The sequence below is a fragment of the Diaporthe amygdali genome, assembly GCF_026229845.1.
Source record: "Diaporthe amygdali strain CAA958 chromosome Unknown NODE_27_length_698932_cov_65_101997, whole genome shotgun sequence".
Classification (NCBI taxonomy): domain Eukaryota; kingdom Fungi; phylum Ascomycota; class Sordariomycetes; order Diaporthales; family Diaporthaceae; genus Diaporthe; species Diaporthe amygdali.
The window spans coordinates 173,212-198,944 of NW_026517047.1; the positions used below are offsets into that span (position 1 = coordinate 173,212).

A 25,733-nucleotide genomic window follows, 5' to 3' on the forward strand; every position below is an offset into this window, starting at 1 on the left:
TCAGAACACCCGCGTCTCACCAATATCGCAAATATCAAACACGCCCTCCTCGGCGATACCCCTGCACTTCAGCGCCTCCTTCAGCCGCTCAGGCGGCTCCATGACGGGCTCGGACGTCAGCGCCCACGTGCCCCAGTGGATGCCCAGCGCGCGGCGGCACCTGGTGTCGCGGAAGATCTCGACGGCGTCGGCGGGCCCCGCGTGGATGGGCGACATGAGCAGGCGCGGCTGGTACGCGCCGATGGGGATGAGGCCGACGTCGAAGGGCCCGCGGAGCGCGCCCACCTCCCTGAAGTCCGGGTTCGTCGGCAGGTGGGCGAGCCGCCCGCCGTACTCGTGCGCCGCGTCCTCGCCCCCCTTGCCGCTCCCGCCCTCGCCCTCGCCCTCGCCCGCCGGTATCGAGCGGTACCCCGTGTCGCCCGCGAAGTAGACCGACTTGGTGCCGGACTTGACCGCCCACGAGCACCACAGCGTCTTCTCGTGGTCGAACGGGGTGCGGGCTGAGCCGTGCTGCGCGGGGAGGCACGACACCGTCGCTGTGATGGGCGGCTTGCTCTCTCCTCCCTCGCCGTTGGCGGCGCTGTCGTCCCCCGGCTGCACAGTCACCTCGGCGTCCTCCCACCAGTCCATCTCCGTGACGTTGTCGATGCCCGACTCGCGGAACCAGGCCGCCAGCTGCAGGCCGACGAAGAAGTGCGCGTCCGGGAACCTCGCCTTGATCTCCAGGAGCGTGGGCAGCGACAGGTGGTCGTAGTGGCTGTGGGAGATGAAGACGGCGTCGAGGAAGGGCAGGTCGGCGACGCCGCACGCCCGGCGCGTGTACCGCCTGGGCCCCGCGAAGGTGAACGGCGAGCAGCGGTCCTCCATGACCGGGTCGAACAGCACGCGCAGCCCCGTCGGGAACTCGACGTAGTGGCACGCGTGGCCCAGCCAGGTGGTCCGCAGCTCCTCCACCTCCTCCTGGGGCCCCGACCCGAGCCGCGAGGTGAGGAAGGTGGGCGTCCGGATCGGCACCGTCTCGCCCTTGGGGGCTGGCATCCTCATGCTGCCGTCGAATTGGCCCCTGGGAGTGAGAGCTGATTAGTATTGTCCCAACTCAGCTCTAATTTGATTCCTGGCTCGTAGGGCCACAGTGCCACCACACTACATATACTTCTCCTTCGGATCTCTAACTCGGTCTCTCAAAACTCTCGCCAGAATCAAAGTGCCATGTGACTTACATGATGACCTTCATAGGGAATTGCCAGGGCTGGAACGCGGTCTTGTACGAAGGGTGAGGATTTCGGAACCGATCAATGCTGCCATCATGATTCTTGACAATGTGAGGCTTGGACTTTGCAGCTTCAGGGGCAGCTCCCAGGGAGGGCTTGTTGACGGATATTGAGTAGGGCATCGCGGTCTTCTTAGCGATGGTGAGTGGCACAGAACTATTAAGAGGCTTAAGCCGCACCCGTGAGGGCAGGCCAAAAAGGCGAGACATGGGGGAAGATATAAGGGCCTCTTGTGTGGGATTTCGGTGGAGGGGGGTGATTGGCTGTTAGTCTGTCTTTGTCTTGTGACATGTGGTGTAGTGGTGAGTAGTGGTGATGCCGAGTCGGGTTCTGCTGAGAGGGAATGAACCCCTAACTCCGAGGGGATGAAGACAGCCACAGTAGTCGTCGTCAACCCCTCGGTGTGCCTGGACCGCCGAGAGCTCGGATGAGAGAATGAGTGAGCCCTTATGAGCTCCTTTTCTCATCCGGATGGGTTCAGGCCGGTCTGGTTCGGTCTGCGGCCTTCTCAAACTCCACTAAATCCGACTGCTTGGGAGATCCACTTGTGGCTGACGGGTGTGGTGGGTACGGCTTGACTTAGAGCTCCGAGCCGCCTCTGAATTGACTTTTAGTACGAATTTCGATGACGCTGTCAAATTGGCCCTGGGAGTTGCTACGCCAATAGCTTGTGCTAGTATGGCAATACCGATTGGGGGTCACTAGACTGCTGCATTACCAAGCAGCTCAGTATATGCGCTTTGTTGTGAACTTTGTTCACGCCGCTAGTGATGCTTCAGCTTCACAATGCCAAAATCATTATCAAATTAGATTTTGTTAACTGTGTAAATTGATTTGGCTAATTTTTTTGTTTGGGTGATTTGGCCTTGACAATAAGTAGTTGAAAGTCTTTCACGTTGGCTTCTGGTACTATGCAACATTCCCTTGCAGCTGTAGGGGAATTCGCGCCTACTGGCCACCCGCAACTTCATATACATATCAGGCCCCTTCCCGTCTAAGGCGACGCGTACTTGTAGCCATACTGGGCCTTGGCATCATCAATAAGCTTCTTGGTCTCGTCTGCCTTCTGCTTCGTCTCTGGGTCTTCCTGGATCTTCTGCAAGAAGGCCTTGTTCCCGAACGGCGATGGGTTGGGGATAGCGAACCCCCTCTGGACGCCGGGGCGCTCGGAACAACGGTCAAGCCAAGCGGCGACATTGGGGAACTGGCCCTTCAGGTCGATACCGCCGAGCACGGTCGCGTTGGCCCAGCCCAGCAGCGAGATGTCGGCGATGGAGAACTTTCCCTTGCCAGGGCCGACGACAAAGTCACGGTCCTTGAGGCGGGCGTCCAGGACGCCGTACAGGCGCTCTGTCTCGCCAACGTAGCGCTGGATAGCGTAGGGGATCTTCTCCTTAGCAAAGCGAACAAAGTGATTGGCCTGGCCTTGCATGGGGCCGACGCCACCGTGCTGCCAGCTGATCCACTGCTCGGCGACGGAGTAGTCATCCGAGTCGTAGGCGAAGCTGAGCTTGTTTTCTGGGTCGTAGTGCTTGGTCAGGTAGGTCAGGATGGGCAGGCCCTCAAAGACGGCAAAGTCGCCGCGGTCGTGGTCAACAATGGCGGGAATGCGGCCGTTGGGGCAGATCTTGGTGAACCACTCCTGCTTCTGGGTGTTCTTCATGATGTTGACGGATTGCCAGACATATTTGGGCGCCTTGTCACCGTAGGCCTCCTTGAGCTCCTCGAGAATGATGCTGGCCTTGTGTCCATTGGGAGTTCCGAAGGTCAAGAGCTCGATGCCGTCGGTGGCGATTAAACCGGTGGGCTCAGGCTGATCGGCCATGTCGTCGGTATTGACCTGGGGTTTGCTGCTATATGGGCGAGAGGCTATGGCAACGGTAGTAGAGCTCAGTTGAGGCCGTCTTGGAATTATATGAGAGTATATGGGTTGACGCTGGGGAGCAAGAGAGGCAAAGGGAGCTGTTGAGATGCGAACAGATAGTCGGCGGACATGTGATAATGATGATGGACGAGTGAGAGAGGAGACAGCCCCTCTTCTTATATAGGTTGCCATGGCCGTGAGTCCAGTCAGTGTTGGGGGAAGCAGAGTCAGTCAATTACGTGAGACATGCGTGCAGCTGCCCGGCTACAACCATTCGAAGCTACCTAACTCTGTTGTGTCTGGGGTACGTATAGATATGTACAGTGCAGTCAGTGGATATGATGCTTTCAAAGCAAGTTAAAGCACCTCCCTACCCCACAGACCTCAGGAAGCTGCCGCCCCACCATAGCTCCTGCAGCCCCATCAGCTCCAGCCTTGTACCCCCCTCCCCCACTGGCCCGTCAGTTGCTTGGCCTACACCAACTGCATTTACAATTACTCAGCAGGGTTTGTAACCACCAAGGAAGGACGACAAATCCAATTCCATCGCCTCGCGCTTCACCATCTGAATTGCCGCGACAATCCCAGCCAAACCTGAGGACTCCTTCCATCCCTCTCAACCGCCATTGGTGTTACCGCTCTCGTGAGAACAGTCCCGCTCTGTGTACTCGAATTGCGACGCGGAAACACACATGGAAAGACACTGTACTTGCCCTTCATGGTGTCGTTCTGCGCCATGGGATCGCCAATCTCATGCCTCTTCACCCTTTTCTTCTGAGGCCGCTCCCTCTCAATTGTCTTGCTACTCTTCTGCCCGTCCACGGGCACGTTCACAGGAACGCAGGGCGCTGGCCTGGGATGGACAAACATTTCCAGCCCGGCCGGGCCAGCTGTCGTCCACGAGCTGCAGCCCTCTCCCCTCTGCTCCGCCTCCACCTTCCTCCTGTTCTCCCTCAGCATCTTCACGAAGCCCTCAAAGCTGAGCCCTGGCCCATCTTCGGCCTTGTCCATGGCTTCTTCGTCGAACCGGACTCGTTGGTGTTTGCCTCGCGCCTCCCGCCGGAGCGACGCGGCACGGCGCTGAAAGCAGCATTTCGAGCATTCGCATTCCGCTGGCCACTTGCCCTTTTCCTCGGAAGTCAGGGGGGCGGCGAATTCCGCGGAATCTAGCACCATGAACTCGGAGACAGGCTCTTCTTGGCCTGGCAATTGTTGAGCGGCCTCCTCCCATCCAGAGGTGTGGTCCATAGAGAGAGGGGCTCGGTACCTATCTGGAACCGGAGAAGAGTTGAGCCAAGTCGAGAAAGTATTTCTCACACCGGCTACTGAAGACTTTGCTTCACTTTGGTCGCCAGCCGTGTCTGGCTGTGCCTCGTCCAAATCTGCCAGTGCACTGTCTCTTCGTTCTGGCTTCTCGGTTTCACTGTCGCCAGCATTCCACCGTTCCTCCAGCTCAGTGAGTCTACCAGCCGAACCGACTGGTGGCTTCCTGACTTGGCTCCCTTGTGCTTCTTCTGGCCACTCGTCGTGCTTGCTCTCGTTCCTCCAAGTAGCGGCAATCCTCGCGGATGTATTGGTGGAGGCGTCAGAATCACCAGCTGGCCAGCCATCCACCATGTCCTCGCGATGGGGCCATTCTTCCCCTTGTCTCAGCACAGCCCATACCCCGTGGGCCGTGATTGATGGGATATCTTCAAGGATGTATGGTTCCGGGTTCATGGGGATGTCTTTCGTGATGCTCACTGACAGCAGTGAATCTGCTGGTAACGTCGGTTGCTTGAGGAAGTTTACCACTGTAGCAGTCTGCTGGCCCCATTTCCGGCGAGGTGAGATGTAGTTGCGCAGGAGAGTGAGCTCATCCAGGCATTCTTTCTTTGATTCCACTTGACGCTGAGTGTCGACATTCTTTCCGTCTTCTTTGGCAACGGAATCAAGTTTCTCGATGTGCTTGATGGCACTCTGAAGTGTTTCTACCCGCTGCTTTCGAGCCGCATCAACGAAGGAGGCGTCGAAGTCGGCGTCGGGGCGCATTGCCTTCATATAGTAGCCTTTTCCGATTTGGGATGTGTTCTTCATGTCTTTTTCACTTATGGAGCAGTCATGGTAGGCTTCTCCCATATTGGCCCCGCCCAAGCCTCTCCAGAGGTCCCATGACGCGCCGAAACTGTACAATAGGCCTTGCAATCTCTGGTCGAGGACTGGATGCCAGTCCCTTACACGACGCAAGTGCTTAGCACGGCCTTCCTCGGATGGGTCTGTAGATGTGACGTCCGAGATGCGCTCAATATCGGATAATGCCTGTGGGCTGTTGCCCGACTTGAGTTCGTGCGGACTCATACTTGCGTTGGGGCTGATTCGATATAGTGTCCAACATGTCATGATACGGTAACTTAGTAAAGGTTTGGTCATAAAAGGAATAGTACCCCAAGAGCAAAAGAGACTCAAGACTTTGTGTGTCTTCATTACCTGCAATTAGTTTCTTTTTTGGTGAATTCCTCGATCTAGAGGCCACTAGGCACACTCTCACAAGTTCAATTGCTCTAGAGTGGCACCGTCGCTCTCTATAGACGCAACTATGGGCTACTAAACATATCATTATATTCTGCGCAAGCATATGGCACTTTCCACTGTTGCGCAGCCCCATCCGGGTCCTCGCCTTCCTCGAGCGCAGGACTTCGGATTGGGTTTTGACAACTACTAATCACGCCACGACTGGTACATTACAAGTTTTTTTCTTTTTTCCTTTTGTATGGTATTGATACAGGCATCTTGTGTACTCAAAACTAAAGAGCTTGCACGATGAGGAGTTCCTGTGCGGCTCCTGTTCATGGCTGCCCCGGTGTGTGTGTGTGTGTGGCTTTCTAAGGCCTTGGGGCAGATCTCCCTCCCGCCCACTCTTACGACTAGTCTACTGTACGTATCTGGAGACTTGAAATGATAATAGGAATGGGCTTATAAGCTAAACCCAACTGGTGATTACGTCTTTGAAACGGCAACGCGTGGCGCACGTCTGGGTAATGCAGTAGGTGACTTTCACGGGGCTCACGTGATACTTTTCGGAGCTGCTAGTATGTATAGCTCGCGCGCGAGAGGCGAGGCTACTATTTTATGGATGTGCGTTGGGTCTTGCCTCCTCTTCTCTGTTTGTGCTTTCTGTTTTAAAAGAGAAGGGGGGGGGGGACGGTGGACACGAAGATTTGATATCGAGTCTTTCTCAAATATTTTACTCTTGTGCAATTTCTGTTTCGGGACGTAACGTTCACTTTATCGGTATCACAGAAGTGCCTGAAAAAGATCTCTGGGCACGTGGACGAGGCAGCAGGGACGAGATGGCGCGCAGCAGCGCGCCAGAAGCAACTAGGCGTGACAAGTCACAGCAGATAGAAGGAAATTGGTAAAATTTTCAGAAGTCATCAATTGATTTGAAGCCACGTATGTGGAAAGAGAATACCGCGACAACCTAACGTACAACCTGTGGAGACTTAAATCCTGGCCTCGTCTCGCGTGAACATTCCAAGAGTCCAATAATAAAACGGAAACGCCTCCCTCTTGATGTTCGGTCCGCCCATGAAATAGCCTCATGATACGCATCCGTGCTTTTTTGGTCCCCCCAGGCATCGAAACAAAACGAAAGCAAGCATATGTCGAGGGGGGTGGGAGTTAGCGAGCACTCCCAAGTCCACCAGACCAGGCCACCAATTTTTTTTTGCGACCTAGGCTGCTAGGCCCCCCTGGCGTCCAAGTGTCGAATCACTCTTGAGGCACCCTTGTATCGAAATGGGCAGGGAACATACCCAGGGCGGCCAAGATCGGCACGACTTATACATGCGCCCGTCCTTGAAAAGTCGTCCAAAACAATCGGCCACAGACTTTAACTTAGGCTCCTGGTGACTCGAATGCGTGCGAGAACGTCAGAAAACATGTGAGTGATCTGAAAACCAACCAGGTTACTCAAGATTTTGATCCCTTCCAAACCCTTTCCCATCATCACCCTGGTCCTTCCTTGTTCGTTAAGAATACGTGAAAATCGTGCGCATCTATAAATCAGGTCAAGGACCGCGCGGGTTCAAGGATTGGAATGGTAAGTTACCAGTAACGGCGGTCGTAATCGCGTGGAGGGTAGTATCCACCTTCCCTGGGGTACCCGGCTTCGCGAGGAGGGAAGTCTCGCGGAGGAGGAGGGTAGTCGTCGACGGGACCGCGACGGGGAGGAGGATAATCATCCATGCGACCGCGACGAGGAGGTGGGTAGTCATCCATGGGGCCGCGGCGAGGCGGCGGGTAGTCATCCATGCGGTATCTGGCAGCACGGTCATCGTAGTAGTCGCGACGAGGAGGGCTTCTGTCGCGGTAGTCGCGGCGTGGGCTCCAGCCGCCTGGTGGGCCACGGCGATCCATGAACTCATCCCGTGGAGGGTATGGACGGCGGGGACCTGGTGAGCGGGATCGACCGCGGCCGTCTCGTGGTGGGAAATCAGGCTGGGTCTATACTAGGTCAGCAACAGGGGAACAGTAGTGCAGGCTGGGGGTGACTCACATTCGCGACACAGGTTACGCGCTGGTCCTTAAACTCGCGAGCATCAAGAGCCTCGACGGCCTTTTTGAGATCGGCGGCAGTCTCAAACTCCACAAAGCTAATGAAGAAGGGTCAGACCAAGACTTGCAAACGGAGAAGCGCACATCGGCGGAGGGGCTGCACTCACCCTTCGCCGTTGGAGTTGCGACCGGTCTCCGAGTAGACGACATCACAGCCAGATTGACGGGCGAAATCTTTCAGGTCCTGCGTCCAGAGAATCCACGTAAGTTGAAGTCCAGGTTCGAGCATGGGGTTGGTTGAAGCGGCCGTTCCCCAGGCACAGGCCTCCGCAAGCAAAGTGAAAAATCCAGGGCCATTCCAAGAGCGTCTGAGGTTGAGAATCCAGCAGGGAGGGGGGTGAAATCCTCGCAATCACGTCTCTCCAAAACAGTCCAGATATCAAACACGCCAGGAACTCCAAGTCCACCGGAGGAAGACGCACTGCAGTCGTCCTGAGGGGGGAGCATGTCGTCATGGAGAGGGGAGAGCGCAGCGCAGTACAATCGAATCCCACAAAAGCTGGCCACCTATCCAGAGACACAGATGGCTGTTGCGACGGGCATCCATGAATCCGGCAGCAAGGAATAGGAGGAAGAACAGACCTGCCAACTGGTATCGGTGGGAAGACCACTAATTTGCATCCTGTGAGGAGTGCGACGGGGACGAGGGGGCGCGCGCTCATTGGCAAACCCGCCGGGGCCGCCGGGGCCGCCATTCTCACGGTGGCGCGAACCTCGGGCGAATTGGACAGTCAGGCGCTCGCCCATGAAGGTGGATCCATCTTGTTGCAGACAGTAATTAGCCAGGGCTCAAGCGGGACGGATCACGGTGGTGGTGGCTGGTATCCAGGGAAGAGGTCGCGACGTACGGAAAGCTGTCACGGACACGAGTGTTAGCCAATTGCCAAGTAGAGAGAGATAAGAAAATCGTGGAAGAAGTTGGCGCGAGGGGAGGGCGAGGGTGATGGGGGACGAAGGGAGGGGTGGTGATGGTGTAGCTTGCTTACCTGGGACAACATCGCGGGCGTCCATGGCATCTTTGTACTCGATGAAACCGAAACCGTTCATAAGCTTGATTTCGGTGATGTCGCCAGTGCCATGGGACGCGAAGTGGGCCTCAACATCAGCCTTGGTCGCTAGAGACGAGGTTAGTGAGCGGGTTTGAGGCGAGAGCGCGGCGCGCGGGAGCACACAAGTCGAGGCGCAAAGGGCGAAGGTGAGGCGGGTTTGCGATGGCGGGTGGGCTTACCATTGCGCGGCAGGTTGCCCAGGTACAGGCGAGTGGATGACACTTCGGTCATGTTTGCTGCGATCTGTTTTCCAGGCGATCAGGTCATGCAAGGGAAGGGATTGGACTGGACTGGACTGGATTGAATCGAGTTGAGGCGAAGTGAGGCGACAGACGGGAGAGAAATGGCACGGGAGGAGGGCAGCCTTATCGCGGTCCAAGGTGGGAGGTGGTCTGGTCTGTCTGGAATGGTATGGGATGTGCTGACGGTCCGCGACAGGCCGTGGGGAAAAGTGTGGAAAGAGGGACCAGTAGCTGGGCTGAGCTTTGGGTTCCAAGGTTTGGTAGTCTGGTATGGTCTGGTCTGGTTGGGTTTGGGTTTGGGTTTGGGTTCAGGATTGGGGCAGGCGAGGATCCAAAGCAAGGTAGCAAGGCCTTTTGCAGCGGGTCCAGACGGGGGTAAACAAACCGATGCTCGTGTCGCACAAGGTCCTTTTTTTCTTCAATGCCGAGTCGTACTTCCAGTTGCCTACGATGGTACAGGTGAGGCAGTCGTTAAAGATCCTTGACTGCTCGACTGAATACCTCGAAGATTGGGCGCGCGAGGTGCAGGTGGTAAGAGAGAAAGGAAGGGAGGGAGGGACGCGGGAGGAGGAGGAGAGGGGTTTGGCGAGGTAGAGGTCGGTCCTACCTTGGAAAGCTCTCAGGCTGGCTGGTGGCTGCTCTTGGGTGCTGCTGCTAGGTGCTGGGCTCTGGACTGGGCCGGCCTGGGCTGAGTGAGCTGCCTGCCCTCCATCTGCCCGTCTGAGCACGAGGGCAATCAATCGAGAGCTAGAGCAAGCACCGAGGACTGCAGGCGCACGGGCCCCAAAGCAAACGTTCACAAGCCAGCCCACCTGCCCATTCTCACTTCTAGGTAGTGCTGTAGTACCGTTACAGCACCGATTTGTTCCCCTCCCACTGCAGGTACCCAGATATGGTACATGGGTATCTGGTATCCATGGTACCTAGCACCCTACCTAACACCCTAGACTTGTAGACTAGCACCCCCACTCGCTTGTCCTACTTGCAGCGCTATTATCACGCAAAGCAACCTCGACGAAGGGCAGGAGGAACCCATGGAGAACTGCGCCGCTGCAGCTGCAGCTGTCCTCTTTCTTGGACCCGTCTTGGCACATGGTAGATACGGTAACTGAACCCGCTGCATTTCGGATTCCACCGGCCGACCACCCTTCTTCTCACAATATTACCCCCTGGTAACTGTGCCAGGGCATCCCTATCTCGACATCCATGATGCTCATTGCTACACCTCTTTTCTCGAGGCTAATATGTCCCTGCCCCGGTTAATCTCTCTCAATGATACATACGTCTCACCATTCTGATAGATAATGGCAAAAAGGGCCAAAATGGCAAAGAAGGGCCACCGTGGCTTACAACCGCGGGCGATGGTGCGGGCCAAGCCTCAAATCATCCGAAGTCCAGACAAGACAAGCTTCAGGATCTACCTTCGGAGGGAGGGGATGGCACTTGCTCCCGTGCTCCCGTGCTCCCGTAGGAAGCAAGCAAAAAGACGGCCCAGGAAGATCTTGACACGGGATCGGCACCAGCGCGTGCCAGAAACAAATAAACTCCCCGACTCCCACGCCTTGGCAGTAGAGAAGCAAAAATGCAATCTTCCAAACACAATGGGTGAATGCTATTGACTTTTCTCGGCCCTAACACAAAAGGTGACAACTTTGAAGAATGAGGCTGAGCCGTCTCATAAAGAGGCTCGAATCCGGCATAACCGTGGACGCCCAAAGAGATCCCCAGTCCGGTTTCAGCGCAACCATTGCCCTCCACACATGGGAAAATTCCCGGTACGCACCCATCAATCCCATGCGACCCGAGCCAGGAAAACGTGGCAAACCGCAACGAGGCAGCTCCGAAATATAACCAGACTTTTTGGTCTGACACAGCATATCAACGGGCCCGGAGCCCAAACCCTTCGGCCAGGCCGACAGAAGGGATGGAACTGCATAAGGCCGCTCGGCGGCGGGTGCGGTCATGCTTCCCAATCAACATCGCTGGAACAAACAACACAGCACAGAGGACACAGGAAGGAGCATAGTAAACACGAAGGACGAAGGCGCCTAGCTCAATATTTTCTCAATGAGGCTCCTGTCCAAAAAAAAAAAAAAAACGCCCACGCTATGCCACGCCGCCCAGGCAAAAAGTTTCCGCATCGTACCGTTCATTCCGTGCAGGGGGTCCATATCATATCTAGCATACTACCTCTCATTAAAGAGTATATCGATAATCTCGTCCATAATCGTAAAGGCAAGGTGTGCACTGAGAGGTTCAGCTAGTCAGCATAAAGGAGAGAGACAGGTGAAATGGAAAAAGAATGTTGGGGGAGGGGGGCGGGGTTGCACGCAAACTTACTTCAGCCGCTCATTGTTCAACGTCGCAAAGATCCTCCTGCTCGCCGCCTGCGCGTTCACCCGCCCGACCACGCTGGCCGCCAGGTCGGGCACCAGCGTTGCCAGCATGAGGCTGGCTTCGGTCCGCGTCTTGGTCTTCTCGCCCCTCGTGCGCGCCCTCCTCCCTGCCCCGAACGGCCCGCCCCCGGGCCACAGGCTGTCGCGCAGCAGGGACACGTACCGCACCACCGCGTCCTCCTGCACCAGCACGCGCACGTTGTCGCGCAACTTGCGCTCAATCGTCCCACCCAGCAGCTGGTGAAGCACTACCACCACAGCCCGCCCACGCAGCCAGTTGTTGCCCCGATTCAGCTCAAACACCTCCAGGAAGATGTCGCAGATCGGCTTGACGAACGGCTCCGCATCTAGCTGCTCCCTGCCCTCGGCCCCGGCCTCGAACGCGTTCAGCTCTGCCTCGGCCTCCGCCGCCGTCGCCGCGTCTGAGCTGCTGGCTGCCGGGTCGATCATGCCGTTCACGCCTTGTAGGCCGGGGCCCATCGTGTTGATCTGGCTTGTGGCCGCCGCGATGAGGTTCTGCCCCGCGACGGATAGCTGATCCAGCACTGGTATGCTGCCCAGGATGTCCTCCATGCCGTCCGTCACAGAATCGTATAGCCGCGTGATCATGTCCTTCCTATTGTGCTCGTGGCTCTCCGCCAGGTCCTGCATGATGACGCTCTGTGAGAGAAATGCGCGTAGCTCCCGGCTCCGGCACACATCCGGGAGGAGCAGGAGCTCTCGAAGGTATTTCTCCAGCGCCTGACGTCGTTTCTGCAGGAAATCTGACTGGAGCTTCATTACCACGCGTCTCCTTGGGAAGTCGAGGCTGCGGACGGATGGATACTTTGATCGTAATCTCTGGTGGAGCTCGTGAAACTCGCTGTACCGGCGTGTTATCATCCAGGACGCCGCGGGCATCTTCTCTCCCGCATTACGAGACACCTCGATGACGTAGATCGCGAACTCTTTGCCATCCTCCTCGTGCCCAACCTGTATACCTTTGATCCTGATCATGGAGCGGCCGTACAAACTGTTATCGCTTTCCTGCACGACGTACTGCTGCCTTTGTAACTCTTTCCGCCGTATTTCTCTTTCCAGACTGGCTTTGGACTTGCGCAAGATCCTTAATTCCGCCATGTTGTTCGTTAATTCCGCCTTCTTGAGCAGCGAATCCACAACAGCATTCTGCGCCTCCAGCCGGTCGATATCAGTCGTGAGAACAGTGACTGCTTCGGCCAGTCCGAGATCTCCCGGTGCGGCTTCATGAATATCGCCTACGTCGTCATCTTTCTCGGGTTCATCCCCGTCATCATGCTCGTCCGACATATACTTGTTCTCGTCCCCAAAAAGGTCGTCATCCACAAACACACCAATGCGGGAATGAGCGCTGACGAGGCCAAGGGACGAGAGACTGGGCTTTTCTGGCTCTTTGCCCGCACGGCCGGCGTCGAGTGACCCACGTTTCGAGTTTGTGTCATTGTCTGAGAACACGAGCGAGTCTGCGTCACCTTCTCCAAAGAGAGACTTTCTCAGGTCTTCCGAGGTAGCTGGTCGGGTATCCTCCAAGATGTTGCTTAAAGCCTCCTCCATGGCAGCAACTACCTTCTTGTCAGGTGGCTGCGGCCCGGTATTCTGGTCCAGGCTTGCGACGCTCTCAGCCAATCCATCATGCTCAAAATCTTCGTCGTCAAAGAGTGGAGTTGGAGAAGTGTCATCATAGGACCTGCGGGCATCGAGGGACCTTCGAGCCTCCACCGACCGTCGACGTTCTGGCGCAACATCAAGGGGACCAAGATTACCATTAGATGATCTCAGGTCCGAAGAAGACTCGGCGCGTCGACTCTGTAGCTTCGTATTTAATTTCGGACCCAATCGAGACAATGGACCTGGTTTGCCAGCAAAGGCACTGACTGTCCTGGTCATAGGAGGTGGCTGAAGTTCACCAGAAAGCCTACCAACGGGCTGGGGTTTGCTTTGAGAAGCCTCCTCCGCTGCGAGACACTTGTACCATAAATCCGATTTTTTGAAGTTTGGGAAATGCCTCGATTGCATCTCCTCCAAAACAGCGTTCTGGGCACGTAATATCGCTCGCCGTGCCCGGTAGAATTGCTCTGGTGTGGCCTTCTTTCTAGCCTCGAGAAATTCTCGCACCGTGCGTTTGGAGGGATCTGGGACTTTAAGCTCCGTTTTTGACAGATAGGCCTGCTCGATCTGGGCGAGATCCAGCCTGTCTGATTCCGTCCATGGTGGCAGTGTAAGTGGAAGGTTATCATCGTCATGAAATTCCTCAAGAGGATTCCGAAACCCGTCCACTACCAGCCAGAATTGCACCAAGCTCATCAACCGTTGCCTGTCCATGTACTCCATGAAGTAAGAAAGCCCTGACGCATCGCGGAGAAGCTCCGCAAGTGATGCATTCTCCAATCTCGACTCTGCAGGTGTGCTTGAGCCCAGATCCGCTGAGAATGCCATCCCTCGCTTGTTCCCACCAGCAGCAAGATATTGCACCCTCTGGTCCAACAGCCTCTTGCCCATGTCCAGACGGCGAAGGTAGACGGGGTCCTGCCCGTCTTGCTGCGAGTCCCTCTTGAGCTGGCTGGTGACCTCGCTTCTGAACCGCCTCGCGTCTGATAAGTTGTTCACCTTTCGGACAGTCCTGACGAATCTTTCGAACCTCCTCTCGCTGTCACCAGGTGCCAAGCGCGGGAACTGGGGTGACTTGCCGGGTTTGGGCGATGGTGCGTGTTGGTCTAGAGCTGCGCGCAGTTTCCTGACCGTGGAGCGATCCTGTAACATGCCTCGCCCATAATTCTCCATCAGCTGGTTCCAGGTGTCAGGATCGGACAGGAGTTGTAGAACAGGAAACAAGACAGCGCACGCGACTATTTCGCGAATCAGACTGGAAACAGCTCGGCTGCTAATGATATTTTCCGGCAACACGTGTGGGAGGATCTTGGTGGTGGTCTGGCGGAGGTAGTCCTGCTGTGTGAGCTTGAGGTCCGAGTACGACAGACTGGCAGCCGGGTGGATCTTCCCATCTCTGTATTTTGATGCGATAGCCAGGTCGAGCTCTTCTGACTCTGTGACGGAGCGATTGAGTTTATGACCACGTATAGCCCTCTCAGCTTCGTTGAAGTCGTGAAAGTGCGCCGTCATAATGGGGACGATCCTGGTGGTCAGGACCTCGGGCAGGTCCAGCTGGGTCAGCCGTTCCCGCAAGTCTTCGAGCGCGCATCGGATCGCTTTGTCCACCTCGTTTCTGAACACAGGCTTCTCGCTAATCTTCGAGTACCATGACCACACGAAGTCGCGCGTGATCAGGTCGAGAACGTTGTCGAGCGCCTCGGAGATCTTTGTCGACGTATCGCAGAGCGGCTTCTTCGTGTAGGACTGTCGTTTTCGTAGCGCCTCGAGCTCGCTGCTCCATTGTTTTCGACCGAGGAACTTCGGTCCATGTGGCCGAGGAGAGGGCCGTGGGTTCTTGTGGTCCAGGCCCTTGGATAGTAGGAGGGTGATGGCGAAGAGCGCGAGTAGGCAGGTCAGAAATCCGGCGATGAAGGCATGACCAGCCCAGCGGATTGCGGGCAGCCAGTGGGTGGCATAGCCCCAGGCGATGAAACTTGCAATAGCGGCAAGAATCACATCTTTCCCCTTCAGGGCCATAGTCCGTTCATCGAAGAGCCAGCTTGTGAGAGTCGCCACATGGTTCGATGCGTCGGGGGAGCATGAGTATATGATGTAGATAAACAGGCACAGTCGAGCAGCTTATCGATAGATGCAAGCAGCCGACGGGGTTTGGGAAGCTTCCCCTGACCGGCCTCCGGGAGTAACTGTGCGCAAGCACATCACACACTGTAGATTCCCAGCTTCCCGCGTATAGCAGTACAGTGCAAACTCAAAACTTGGACCGTAAACACCCATTCGGGGCAGCTGACTTCATGTGATAACATGTAGTCTGTCGATGCCAATACCTGGCTGTTTATGGAAATGTTTGGGTATCCTGTCTTCCTGCTATATCCGTCATGACATCCACAACCCCAAGGCCCGAAAGCTCGTTTACCATTACCATGGAGGATCCTCGAGTCGTCTGTACAGAGCAACAAGCTTGAGTCCTTGGTTCCTTTCCACCTTCTTGCCCTCTTCCGTCTCAGTCCTCATGACGCGGACACACTCATCCTTCTCCTGGTCCTCTTCCGAGACCCTCTCAAAGGCAGGGTGTGCCTCGAAATGCGACACCATCCACTCATGCAGATCCTTGACATCGGTGATTGTGTACACGATACCACCAGGCTTCAATACGTATGCATACTCCGAGTTCAGCTGCGTAGACACAATGCGCGCCTTGTGCTTCTTGGCCTTGAAATGCGGATCCGGGAAGCAGATGAAGATCTTCGACAGCTGTGACTTCTTGAAGAAATTTGGTAGGAATTTCATGCTGTTTGCACGCAGGCAGGCGATGTTCTGGTAGCCGTTGCTACCCTTCTGTCTGCTCTGGTTCCGCAGGGCCCGGATCTTGTCCTCGACGTAGTCTGTGACTTGAGCCCTGATTTCGAGGCCTATGTCTGATTAGCTGGCTGCCTCGCGACGACTCAGATGCGAAGACAAAAAAGCGTACCCAGGCAGAGCGTGTCTGGCATGACGGGTGACAGGGCCATAAGCAGCCCTCCAAAACCACATCCTATATCCGCAACCTCGACGTCCTTGGTCAATTTCTTCGGCTTGATGACTGCCTTCACGGTCTGCCCGCCCTGCTGCATCACAACCTCGGTGGCTTCATTGTCCTGGCCTTCTACGACATACGCCGGGTACATCGATGACCAGTCCATAAGGTCTGGGCTCGCAGGGCTGTTTCACGATCAGCTTCTATCCTCTGTGACCCACGTTGGTAGGAACACTTACTAGATGAGTCTGTGATCTGAGAAGGGGTTCGCGTGAGCCCTCTGCCTATAGAACTTCTTCCTAGGCAGCTCCGTTGAGTCTTCATCTGCACGATGCGCCGCGCGGTATGTCTCGCGCTTTTGGCGCTTCGCCGCTGGCCCCACCATGTTGTGATACTCGAAGTGATTTCGAGCACAAGGTCAGAGTGTTTATATGCTGCAGCAGGTTTGGTTGAAAAAGAGTGCGGACTCAATGTCAAGAGCCCATCTTCACAAGCTGATTGAAGCGTCGAAATTTGGCTGAACCCAACCAAGCATGTGGGGCTCACTTTTCAAGGGTCCGCCCAGCTCCCATCAGGGCCCTTGCCGAAGCTACCTCCTGCAAAGCCCCGCGATCGGCTCAGCTGCAGCTTGACATTTTTCAGTATCAACCTTTAACCCCTCCATCTTGCCCCATATTCGAATGACATCGTCCCTACTCTTCACTGACTGACTGACCACCTTGAATCCATTCTGCTAGTTGTCACTCAAAGTTGCAGCACCAATTGATCTACCAAGATGGCGTCGGCAAAGCAAGTTTACATTGGAATTATCGGTACGTAAACAACTGCATTTCGCAGCTGCCAGTGTCTCGCAATATTAACAGCTGTACACAGGTGCCGGTGGTGTAGGAAAGGCCTTCCTCTCACAGCTCGAATCGCTCGCCAAGCGCCGATCAGGCCCCCAGCTCGTCCTCTGCTACATCTCCACCTCCTCCAAGTCCCTCTACAACAGCAACTATGCCCCCCTCGACATCCCCAGCGCCATCTCACAGCTCCAGACCAACAGCGTCGGCGCGCCGCCCACCCTGCCCAAGGTCGTTGAATACCTGGCCTCCGTCCCCAGCGGGTCCAAGGCCGTGCTCATCGACAACACCAGCAGCCAGGACGTCGCCGACTCGTACCCGGCGTTCCTCAGCCGCGGCATCAGCGTCGTCACGCCCAACAAGAAGGCCTTCTCGGGCAGCTACAAGCTGTGGCAGGACATCTTCGGCGCCGCCGCGGCCAGCGGGGCCAAGGTGTACCACGAGTCGAGCTGCGGCGCGGGCCTGCCCGTCATCTCGACGCTGAACGACCTGGTGGCCACGGGCGACGAGGTCACGCGCATCGAGGGCGTCTTCAGCGGCACCATGTCGTTCCTCTTCAACTCGTTCGCGCCCACCGAGGGCGCCGGCGGCAAGTGGTCCGCCGAGGTCAAGAAGGCCAAGGAGCTGGGCTACACGGAGCCCGACCCCCGCGACGACCTCAACGGTCTAGACGTCGCGCGCAAGCTGACCATCCTGGCGCGGCTGTCGGGGCTGCCCGTGGAGTCGCCCACGTCCTTCCCCGTGCAGAGCCTGATCCCCAAGGAGCTCGAGTCGGTGGCTAGCGGCGACGAGTTCCTGCAGAAGCTGCCCGAGTTCGATTCCCAGATGGAGGAGGTCAAGGTGTCTGCAGAGAAGGAGGGCAAGGTGGTCCGGTTCGTGGGGAGCATTGACGTGGCCAGCAAGGAGGTCAAGGTCGGCCTGGAGAAGTTCGACCGTTCACACCCCATAGCGGCGCTCAAGGGCTCGGATAACATTATCAGCTTCTACACTAAGCGGTACGGAAGCAACCCTCTGATCATTCAAGGCGCGGGCGCGGGCGGTGAAGTCACCGCCATGGGTGTGACAAGTGATCTCCTCAAGGTGCTGTCCCAGATATAGAAGGGCCGGAACCATTACCAGCATCATGAGCCTAGTCATACCGACGCCATCTGAAATATCAATAACGCTGAAAATAAATCATGCCTGTGGCCATCATGGAAACCAAACTCCTCGCTTCAACATTGTGCGTGTTGCCCCGTACGCCATTGCCAGGAACGTTGTTGGATTTGTAGTGCACCAAAAAGATGTCTGTATATCGCTCGTCATTCCGTACATCCTAGGACGTGGTAACTGGGTGCTTGAGTGATTCGCGTCTTCGTCTCCGTGACGGGTTGGCCGTGACGGGCGGGCGGATCAGGCGCCAGATCCAGAGGAGGAAGTCGAAGCATATCAGGGCAACGAGTGGGAGGAAGAAGGACAGCGCCAGTATCAACTAGGAATTTTGTTCAGCAATTGATATGACAGTCCCGGGAATAGTTTGTCGCTCTACAGCCAAGACAGCGTAAGACGGAGACGGGTAGGGGAACTTACGAAGCCCCACGATATGTACTGCATCCAGGATGTCGAGCTGGATACCACATTCCATTCCACGATCTTGGACCGCACAACTGACACGAATTCGGGTAGAGACGCCATGCTCAGAGGGATGTGGACGCGCATCTGGGTCAATGTCGTGATCACTCCTGGAGTCGCGACTCAGGGAGCTTAGCTTCGCTTGCTGGTTCGCGGATTTCCCGGTCGCTTGGGAACTGTAATTGGGTTTGGCGAACAGACGTCGCTTGGGGCTTGGGGTATCAGTCGATAGATATCTATTGTCCGACTGGACGGCGTGGGGGTTGTTGATTCTGTCTTGATCGTGGGCAAGATGGAACAAGTCTCACAACAGCCAAACAAACAACCGATAAGGTGATGCTGCGCATTGAGTGAGACAGGGAGGCAGAGAGATTGGGTGAGAATTGACCAGTAAATAAATACGCAGCCTACGTATTTGGGTGTCGCCCTGGCCTGGGATGTCGGATTTGGGTAGCAGTAATCAAGAGTGGCATGCTTTTCTTAGCGGCCCACCAAATTTCCACCCCAGCGGCCCAGCAAAGCCTCGGCAGCCTGGATTGCGGGAAGGGAGCAGGGGCCACGGTGGGTGGGCCTGTCACTTCAGGGCCCCGCCCTGCAGATCGTTCATTAGCGAGTGACGTTGGCTCCCTGTGATGCTCGTACCCATTTTTTATCATCAGACTTCACATGCCAAAACACCACCTCAACGCACCTCAATGCATCTCAGCTAAAACAGAAAGGCCGCGGTCTCTCCGTCCGGTAGACTAGATTACTACTCCACAAAGATTAAAAGTATATCTCTGCATCGTATCACGAACACCAACTCTCCGTCCCCATCAGCCCACGCATAATGCCACAGGACCCCAACCTCTACGGCCAGCGGCCCCCAAAGCGCCAGAAAAAGGAGATCGCCCTCCCCAGCTCCCTCGCCTTCTCCTCCGAACTCTCCTCCCTCATCGCAAACAAGTCCTCATCCTCCTCTACCTCAGCGCGCCCACGACCGTCCAAGTCAAAACCAGATATCTTCGCCGGTGTGAAGGCGAAGCGCAAAGCAGAAAAGCAGGAGCGCGAACGCGACGAGGGGAAGCTGGTTCTGAAGGATGCGGTTGGCACAGAGGACCAGAAGAAGGAGAATGAGGCTGCCAGGCGTAGGATGGAGGAGAAGGCGCGCCTGTACGCAGCCATGAAGAGGGGCGACTATGTCCCGAAGGAGGGCGAGGCAGCGCCCCTGGTCGACTTCGACAGGAAATGGGCTGAGGCACAAGAGGACGGCAAAAACGAGTCTTCGTCCGAGGACGATAATGATGACGACGGTGACGACAATGTTGACCAAGAGGTCATCGAGTACACAGACGAATTCGGCCGCACGCGGCGGGGCACGAAGGCGGAGATGGCGCGCATGGAGCGGCAGCAGCGAGTGCGGGCGTACGCGGCGCAGGAGTCGGAGACGATGAGCGCGCGGCCGAAGGCGCCCGAGAAGGTCATCTACGGCGACGCGATCCAGAGCGAGGCGTTCCACGCGGCGGACGAGGAGAAGATGGAGGCGCTGGCGCGGAAGCGCGACCGCAGCATGACGCCGCCCGAGATGAAACACTACGATGCCGACAGCGAGATCCGCACTAAGGGCACCGGGTTCTTCCAGTTTAGTAAGGATGAGGAGACGCGGCAGAAGGAGATGGTGAGCCTCGAGGCGGAGCGGCTGAATACTGAGAGGGAGAGGGCGAGGAAGGACGAGGAGAAGGAGAAGAGGAAGCGGGAAATTGAGGAGCGGAGGAGGGTCATTGAGCAGAGGAGGAAAGAGCTGGGTCAGAAGAAGGCTAGGAAAATAGCAGAGAATTTCCTGGACGGGCTGGCTGCTGATATGGGCGACGGCGAGGAGACCAATGAATGAATAATATTTATGATACATGATCCCACCAAGACGATGCGTACACACAAGTCAGACGCGTCCGTCCCATCTCTGTTCGCCATATGCTCTATAGTTCATGGACCACGATGTTTGTCCTCGAAATATTTGCTCGGAGTACGCCATCTACGGCCAGGCATGTGGTCATTAATGCTGGGCTCGCGCTTATGTTGTCTGTGCGGAGATTCTCGAAAACTGACAGCAATTCTTGTGAATACAACGTGGAAATATTAGTCATTGTCATCTTCAATCTCGCCATTCTGAGCAGTGTTGTAGGATCAATGTAACTCACACGCAGACAATAGACGGGAGGAACATACGCTCGGGTCCTCTACACAGAACATTTAATTCAGCAGGGAATGGTCCACCACCAGAACCGTCTTCATCTACACAAGACCGTCCTCCTCACTCTAACATTCCGCTTTCACGATATAGCATAAGCACTATGAATGCGCTAGGCTGAGACTACAGGTATAAGTTGCTGTTCTTGAGCTTCCCACCATGGTCCTTGATAGAAAATTCCCGAGGACTTGTCCAGTTTTTATGTTGTTCGTATCCTCTGACCGATCACTATCAACCTCACCCTAGCCAGACTACAACCACGCTCTCTCTCAGGAGCTATTCGTAAAAATATGCTGCCCTTGGACCATTGGTAGTGTACAAGTGTACAACCTCGTCATCGCAGCCTATGCGTCTATACGGCAAGTTCTGTTCATACCTGATACTCAAGAATCTAACAAAACCCATGGACCTTTCGGTTCCGAACCCATACTATTTACTTCTCAGGAGATCTTCAGCCCCAGGCCATTGGAGAGATGACACCGGCCCAGGATATCTTTGCTGGCTCATTGCAACTGCTTAGTCACCACCAAAGTTCACCAAGTGTCTCGCCTCACACTGCGTGGATGAAAACTCCCACCTGTCGGAGTTACTCCCAGGTAATGTTATGAGGGAGGGAATGAAGACGACTGCATGAGCATCTTGGTGCGGGTCAGGGCTGGGTTCGACAATCCAGTGAGCCTCAGAATGCTCCCTCGACGGAGCCCAAGTCCACCCTACACCATCCTATGCAAAGAGACACCGCAATGTATGAGTTTACGAACTAGGTACGAGTCTTCCTCATATCACAGACAGGATCATCGTGCACATGCTCAATCTATCTTCAGATTCTTCTTTATTCGTTCAGTCACGCACCCCGTCTTCACAGGTGCGTCCCAGCTACGTAAGACAATATACATTCGGGGAGCCTTTAATTCGTATGACTCCTTCTCAGCCTCCAGTCTGGCAGTGATGATGATGATGATGATGAATCACTCATCCTCGGTCTCGGGCAGCATCGTCCTCGTTCCGTGTCCCGCTCGCCGCAGACCTTCCCTCCGCCCTCATTCCGGGGATACCTCTATCATCAACATCTGCCCGCCCGTCCTCAGGATGTACAAATAGATAGGTAGGTAGATCGATCAGATAAAAAAAAACACCACACAGGCCGAAGCTTTTTGAAAACCAAAGTATGTCGCCGCATATGCCACCAACTCCGTCCAGTCCAATAAATGTCGCACAGCTGAGATCTCGTACAGTTGCTGTAGGAAATTGTAGGAAAATGAACCAGCCCAAAGCGCCGGTCGCCGCGCAAGATTTGAGAATGCACCTTTAATCACCCCCAGTTTCCGCATCCAAAAATTTGACAATAGGCCGTCAACATCCGCCAGACCGCCTGTGCAGTATTGGCGCCCAACTGCCTAGTAGCCTGGGTCGTCCATAATAACACTGCCCGTTTCGTAGCCGCCCATATCTCCAGTCGTGGAAATTGTAAAAGGTGGGAGGCCCCGGATCATGATGAAAACCACATGCAGCCGCAATTACTCATGTCGCCATCGCCGTCGCTGCCTCGAGGGTATAGATATTCTCGAAGGGCATCCCGCTCCCGCTTGTTCTTGGAATTGTCATCACGATGCCTCCCTTTCCGCTCTGCTTCAGACATGACTGGCCCCGGTTCGTCCTCCTTTATGTAGACAATCACAGGCTCGCCGGCAGAGTTCGTCACAGGTTGTGTGGTGTTATCTGGCATCACCGTCACTTGAACGCAGTACGGCGCAGGTGCCGAGTCAGTGCGCCGTTCCTTCACCTTCACAGCCCTCGGGTAAGGAGCGAGTGGCATGAAGTCAGCCACTTGGCTTGTGACTGCTGATGCAGCGCCGGAACCCGTTGGTGTCGGGAAACCGGTAGGAGTCGCGAACGGCGGTGGGGTGATTGTACCAGTTGATGCCTTTGTCTGAGAAGCGAAGCTGCTGTTCTGTTCCGCGTATATAAACACTTCCACAAACGTGTCGGGCCAATTGCAGATCCAGGGCTTGCTGCCCGTTGGTGCTACATCCTTGCGCTGGAAGTCGCCGGGGCCTGGCATGAAATTCCCCCCATTCCGCCGAGCTTTTGTTGAGGAGGTGTCGGCAGAAAGCAGATCCTCGGGGACAACGACAGTCTTGTTGTAGGGAAGCATCCTGAACCATGCTGGGCCACGTTCCTGATCAAAGGTGTCGTTGACGAGCTGCATACCCATGGGGGGCTGAATGACGGGGGGCTGAGCACCATAAGCCAACAAGTTATCGTCGCGGTTACCGCCAGGGCCAGGGAAAGAATTGTTGGTCTCAAGGTAAATGTCGTAGTTGCCCTGGTCACCAAGCTGAGGGGCATTCCTGCTAATGGTCATCTGAACGTGGACTGCTTGCCCGAATATTAGATTGCAAGTCCATGCTGAACTCTGGGCGGTGTTTTCAAAACAAGTGTTCGGTGACCTGTTGAGGTTAAGAGGCAAGCCATAGACGCCTGTCGGAAGCGCAGGCAAGTCGGTGGGAGTTGGGATTGGCGTCGCATCGTAGGTGATGGTCATGGTCGGAACGCCGTCTTGAAATCTACACCACGACTGTTAGCTCTGAGCAGTTCGTCCAAATGGTTCGGGTAATAGCTTACTGTGAAGAGTTGCTTTTTCGTGGCGGCTTTTTGTGCTTGGATAGCAACGTTCCAACAACAGCCCCTACGATGATAATGACTACTATAACGGCGGTGGTCGTCAAGCATATGGCCCAGTACGGTACTACGCCGCAAGCTTTCCTCTTCGCGAATTTCTGGAACTTGTTTAGTTGCGGCTTCTCTGACACCGCTGCTGCCGCTGCCGTGTTGATCTCGTGGTGGCTCTCGCTGGTGAAGCTCCTAGCAGACTGCCGTGACTGAGGGGTGCCAATGTCCTCGACCGAATCAAACTCTGGGTTTCGAGCAGCGAGGCCCAACCCCCCGGCACCTGCTACTGGCCCGGCACCCGACACAGCCCTTGTAGTGCTGAGTGGCACCGCGGCTGCTGCAACTGAAGGACCTCCATTCTGATGGTCCTCGGTGTCTCGTATCTTCCGATTGTAGTATTCATCTGGGTATCTCGTGTATGGTGGAAGCTCCTCGGTATGTCCGTCCGGACCAATAATGTCGGCGGCTTCCTCACCCTCCGGCCCGATGCGGCGTTGATAAGGATCCGAGCTGGAGGCGAATCCGACAGGAATGGCAGGCACGGCGGGCACAGAGACCTGACTGCTTGTGTCGGCGAAAGGGTTCTGGGGGTACATGGAATAAGGATGCGTGGGGCCGCTCGGGCCGTTGTACTCTGATTCAGGCCGTGTTGTGGGAGTCGATGAGGTGGTTGTGACACTTAATGTCCTGGCTAATCGGGGGTTCTGGGAGTACATTTGATAAGGGAACGAAGGTGCCGAAGGGCCCTGGTATGGGGTCTCCTCGGGGAGGTAGGGCGATTCGGTCGAGGCACTGGAGACGCGCGAGAGGGATGGACCGGCGACATGGCCCATGCCGCCATCATGCCGAAGGGTGAAAGAATCGCGACCCGGAGGGGGTTTTGATATGCTGGAACGATTCAGCCGTGGTGGTAATGTTGATTCTTCGGCTGATTGTGTGACTGTGGAAACGGTTGATGGGTCTGGCCGGATTCGGGAAGCTGGTGGATCGTTGCGGTCGGCGTTGTCCATGGGCTGCGGTCGGAACCCATCCGAGATGCCCAGAGCCAACAGAGCATAATCGTCGTCGTCCACGTCCAGTAACACTCCTCCGCCTCCACCGTCATGCTGAAGTGATATCCTCCTCGATGTCCTGACCGAGGCCCTCCGCTCGGGATCAGACGCTTTCCCGCTGGTGTGGTCCATGTCGAGTCGCAAGGCTCAAATAGTGCCTGAAAGGCTGTGGCTGAGGTTATGAAGCCGAGCCGGAGTCGGCAAGGCTGTGAGTAAAGGTCAACGATTCAATCGATGATTGAAGTGCTGTGGCGCTGGAGGCCGAAGGCTCAATCCGCCGAGAATTACTGAAGAGCCTGTGAAACCATCGAATTGTCCGACAATGTCCGCCCGACCCGAGACAAAGTAGATTACTTTTTTAAGATGTCAATGTCAGATCCGTCCTGAAATAGAGCCCGATGGATCCTTTAGTGCCGTATTCTTTTTGGTGACGACTGCGGTGGGGTTCCAGATCCTCTCGTTCGTCGTTGTGGTCGGTGGTGGTGATGATGTTGGGTGAGGTGATGTGGGTGGATGAACAGGTGAATGGATGAATTGATGGAGGGAAAGAGAATGGGATTAGGCTCGAGTCAGGACCAAGGGAAGGGAACGTATCAGACTCAGACTGGTCTAGTGACCAGATTGACTGTGACGGAAGAAGCCGCCCAGAATGCAGTATAGGTATAGTGCAGTGAAATAACAGAGGGAAAATGCAACCAAAGACGGGGTGAAGTGAAGTAGAGTGAAGCTGGGACTGGACTGAAGCGAATAGATTTGATGACGGGACGGGACAGATGAGCGAGAGGGAGAGGCGTGAGAGGGTTCCAAGGTTGTGCCGGGCTGGAACCAGACTGGGCGGATGGGACTGGGTTTACTGGTCTGGTTGACTAGCACTTCCACAGTACCGAGAAGAGGAGGAGGGAAGGAGGGATGGGGAGGGGGGAGGGCAGGGGGGTGGTTGGGAAGGGACAAGGGCACTGGGCACCTGGGCATTTGCTCTGGCTCTGGCTCAGGCTCTGGCTCTTGCACTTGGACGATTCAGGAACAAGCATGGTCAGGCTGGGGTTTCGGACCTGGACTTGGGGGGCTAGAGCGGTGCCGTCATTGGTGGCCTGGGCCTGGTGCAGTAGTGCGCGCCTGGGCCCTGTTTGCCGGTGCAGTGCTCCAGTGTGTGCTCCATTCTTTCTTGCTTCCTGCTGCTTCTCACCTTTATTCCCTGAAATTTTATAGCCCCAGCAAGCCCCAGCAGGCCCCAGCAGGCCCCAGCAGCCCCAGTAGCTCCAGTCGCA

At 55.8% G+C, this 25,733-nt stretch overlaps 8 protein-coding genes across 8 annotated transcripts; 2 read left to right on the forward strand and 6 right to left on the reverse strand.

Moving 5' to 3' along the window:
* Positions 1-1,393, reverse strand: J7T55_000584 (uncharacterized protein; the record flags this gene model as incomplete). The annotated part of the gene is made up of 2 exons (XM_053131509.1): positions 1-1,063; positions 1,221-1,393. The coding sequence occupies 2 exons, from the start codon at positions 1,391-1,393 to the stop codon at positions 1-3; spliced, it is 1,236 nt and encodes a 411-aa protein (XP_052990315.1).
* An 872-nt stretch (positions 1,394-2,265) lies between these two features.
* J7T55_000585 (glutathione s-transferase ii) lies at positions 2,266-5,472 on the reverse strand (the record flags this gene model as incomplete). Its single annotated transcript, XM_053131510.1, has 3 exons — positions 2,266-3,121; positions 3,519-3,588; positions 3,828-5,472. The coding sequence occupies 3 exons, from the start codon at positions 5,470-5,472 to the stop codon at positions 2,266-2,268; spliced, it is 2,571 nt and encodes an 856-aa protein (XP_052990316.1).
* A 1,749-nt stretch (positions 5,473-7,221) lies between these two features.
* On the reverse strand, positions 7,222-9,011 carry J7T55_000586 (pre-mRNA splicing factor; the record flags this gene model as incomplete). The annotated part of the gene is made up of 7 exons (XM_053131511.1): positions 7,222-7,620; positions 7,673-7,769; positions 7,839-7,915; positions 8,314-8,492; positions 8,580-8,585; positions 8,718-8,846; positions 8,960-9,011. The coding sequence occupies 7 exons, from the start codon at positions 9,009-9,011 to the stop codon at positions 7,222-7,224; spliced, it is 939 nt and encodes a 312-aa protein (XP_052990317.1).
* Positions 9,012-11,208: 2,197 nt separating this feature from the next.
* Positions 11,209-16,445, reverse strand: J7T55_000587 (uncharacterized protein; the record flags this gene model as incomplete). The annotated part of the gene is made up of 5 exons (XM_053131512.1): positions 11,209-11,269; positions 11,363-15,085; positions 15,467-15,956; positions 16,016-16,245; positions 16,300-16,445. The coding sequence occupies 5 exons, from the start codon at positions 16,443-16,445 to the stop codon at positions 11,209-11,211; spliced, it is 4,650 nt and encodes a 1,549-aa protein (XP_052990318.1).
* Positions 16,446-16,835: 390 nt separating this feature from the next.
* Positions 16,836-18,000, forward strand: J7T55_000588 (uncharacterized protein; the record flags this gene model as incomplete). The annotated part of the gene is made up of 2 exons (XM_053131514.1): positions 16,836-16,872; positions 16,934-18,000. The coding sequence occupies 2 exons, from the start codon at positions 16,836-16,838 to the stop codon at positions 17,998-18,000; spliced, it is 1,104 nt and encodes a 367-aa protein (XP_052990319.1).
* A 217-nt stretch (positions 18,001-18,217) lies between these two features.
* J7T55_000589 (uncharacterized protein) lies at positions 18,218-18,600 on the reverse strand (the record flags this gene model as incomplete). The annotated part of the gene is made up of 2 exons (XM_053131515.1): positions 18,218-18,373; positions 18,472-18,600. 2 exons carry the CDS (start codon positions 18,598-18,600, stop codon positions 18,218-18,220), a joined length of 285 nt encoding a protein of 94 aa, XP_052990320.1.
* Positions 18,601-19,342: 742 nt separating this feature from the next.
* On the forward strand, positions 19,343-20,383 carry J7T55_000590 (uncharacterized protein; the record flags this gene model as incomplete). Its single annotated transcript, XM_053131516.1, has 1 exon — positions 19,343-20,383. One exon carries the CDS (start codon positions 19,343-19,345, stop codon positions 20,381-20,383), a length of 1,041 nt encoding a protein of 346 aa, XP_052990321.1.
* A 1,846-nt stretch (positions 20,384-22,229) lies between these two features.
* J7T55_000591 (uncharacterized protein) lies at positions 22,230-24,597 on the reverse strand (the record flags this gene model as incomplete). Its single annotated transcript, XM_053131517.1, has 2 exons — positions 22,230-23,307; positions 23,366-24,597. The coding sequence occupies 2 exons, from the start codon at positions 24,595-24,597 to the stop codon at positions 22,230-22,232; spliced, it is 2,310 nt and encodes a 769-aa protein (XP_052990322.1).
* Between the last annotated feature and the right edge of the window lie 1,136 nt (positions 24,598-25,733).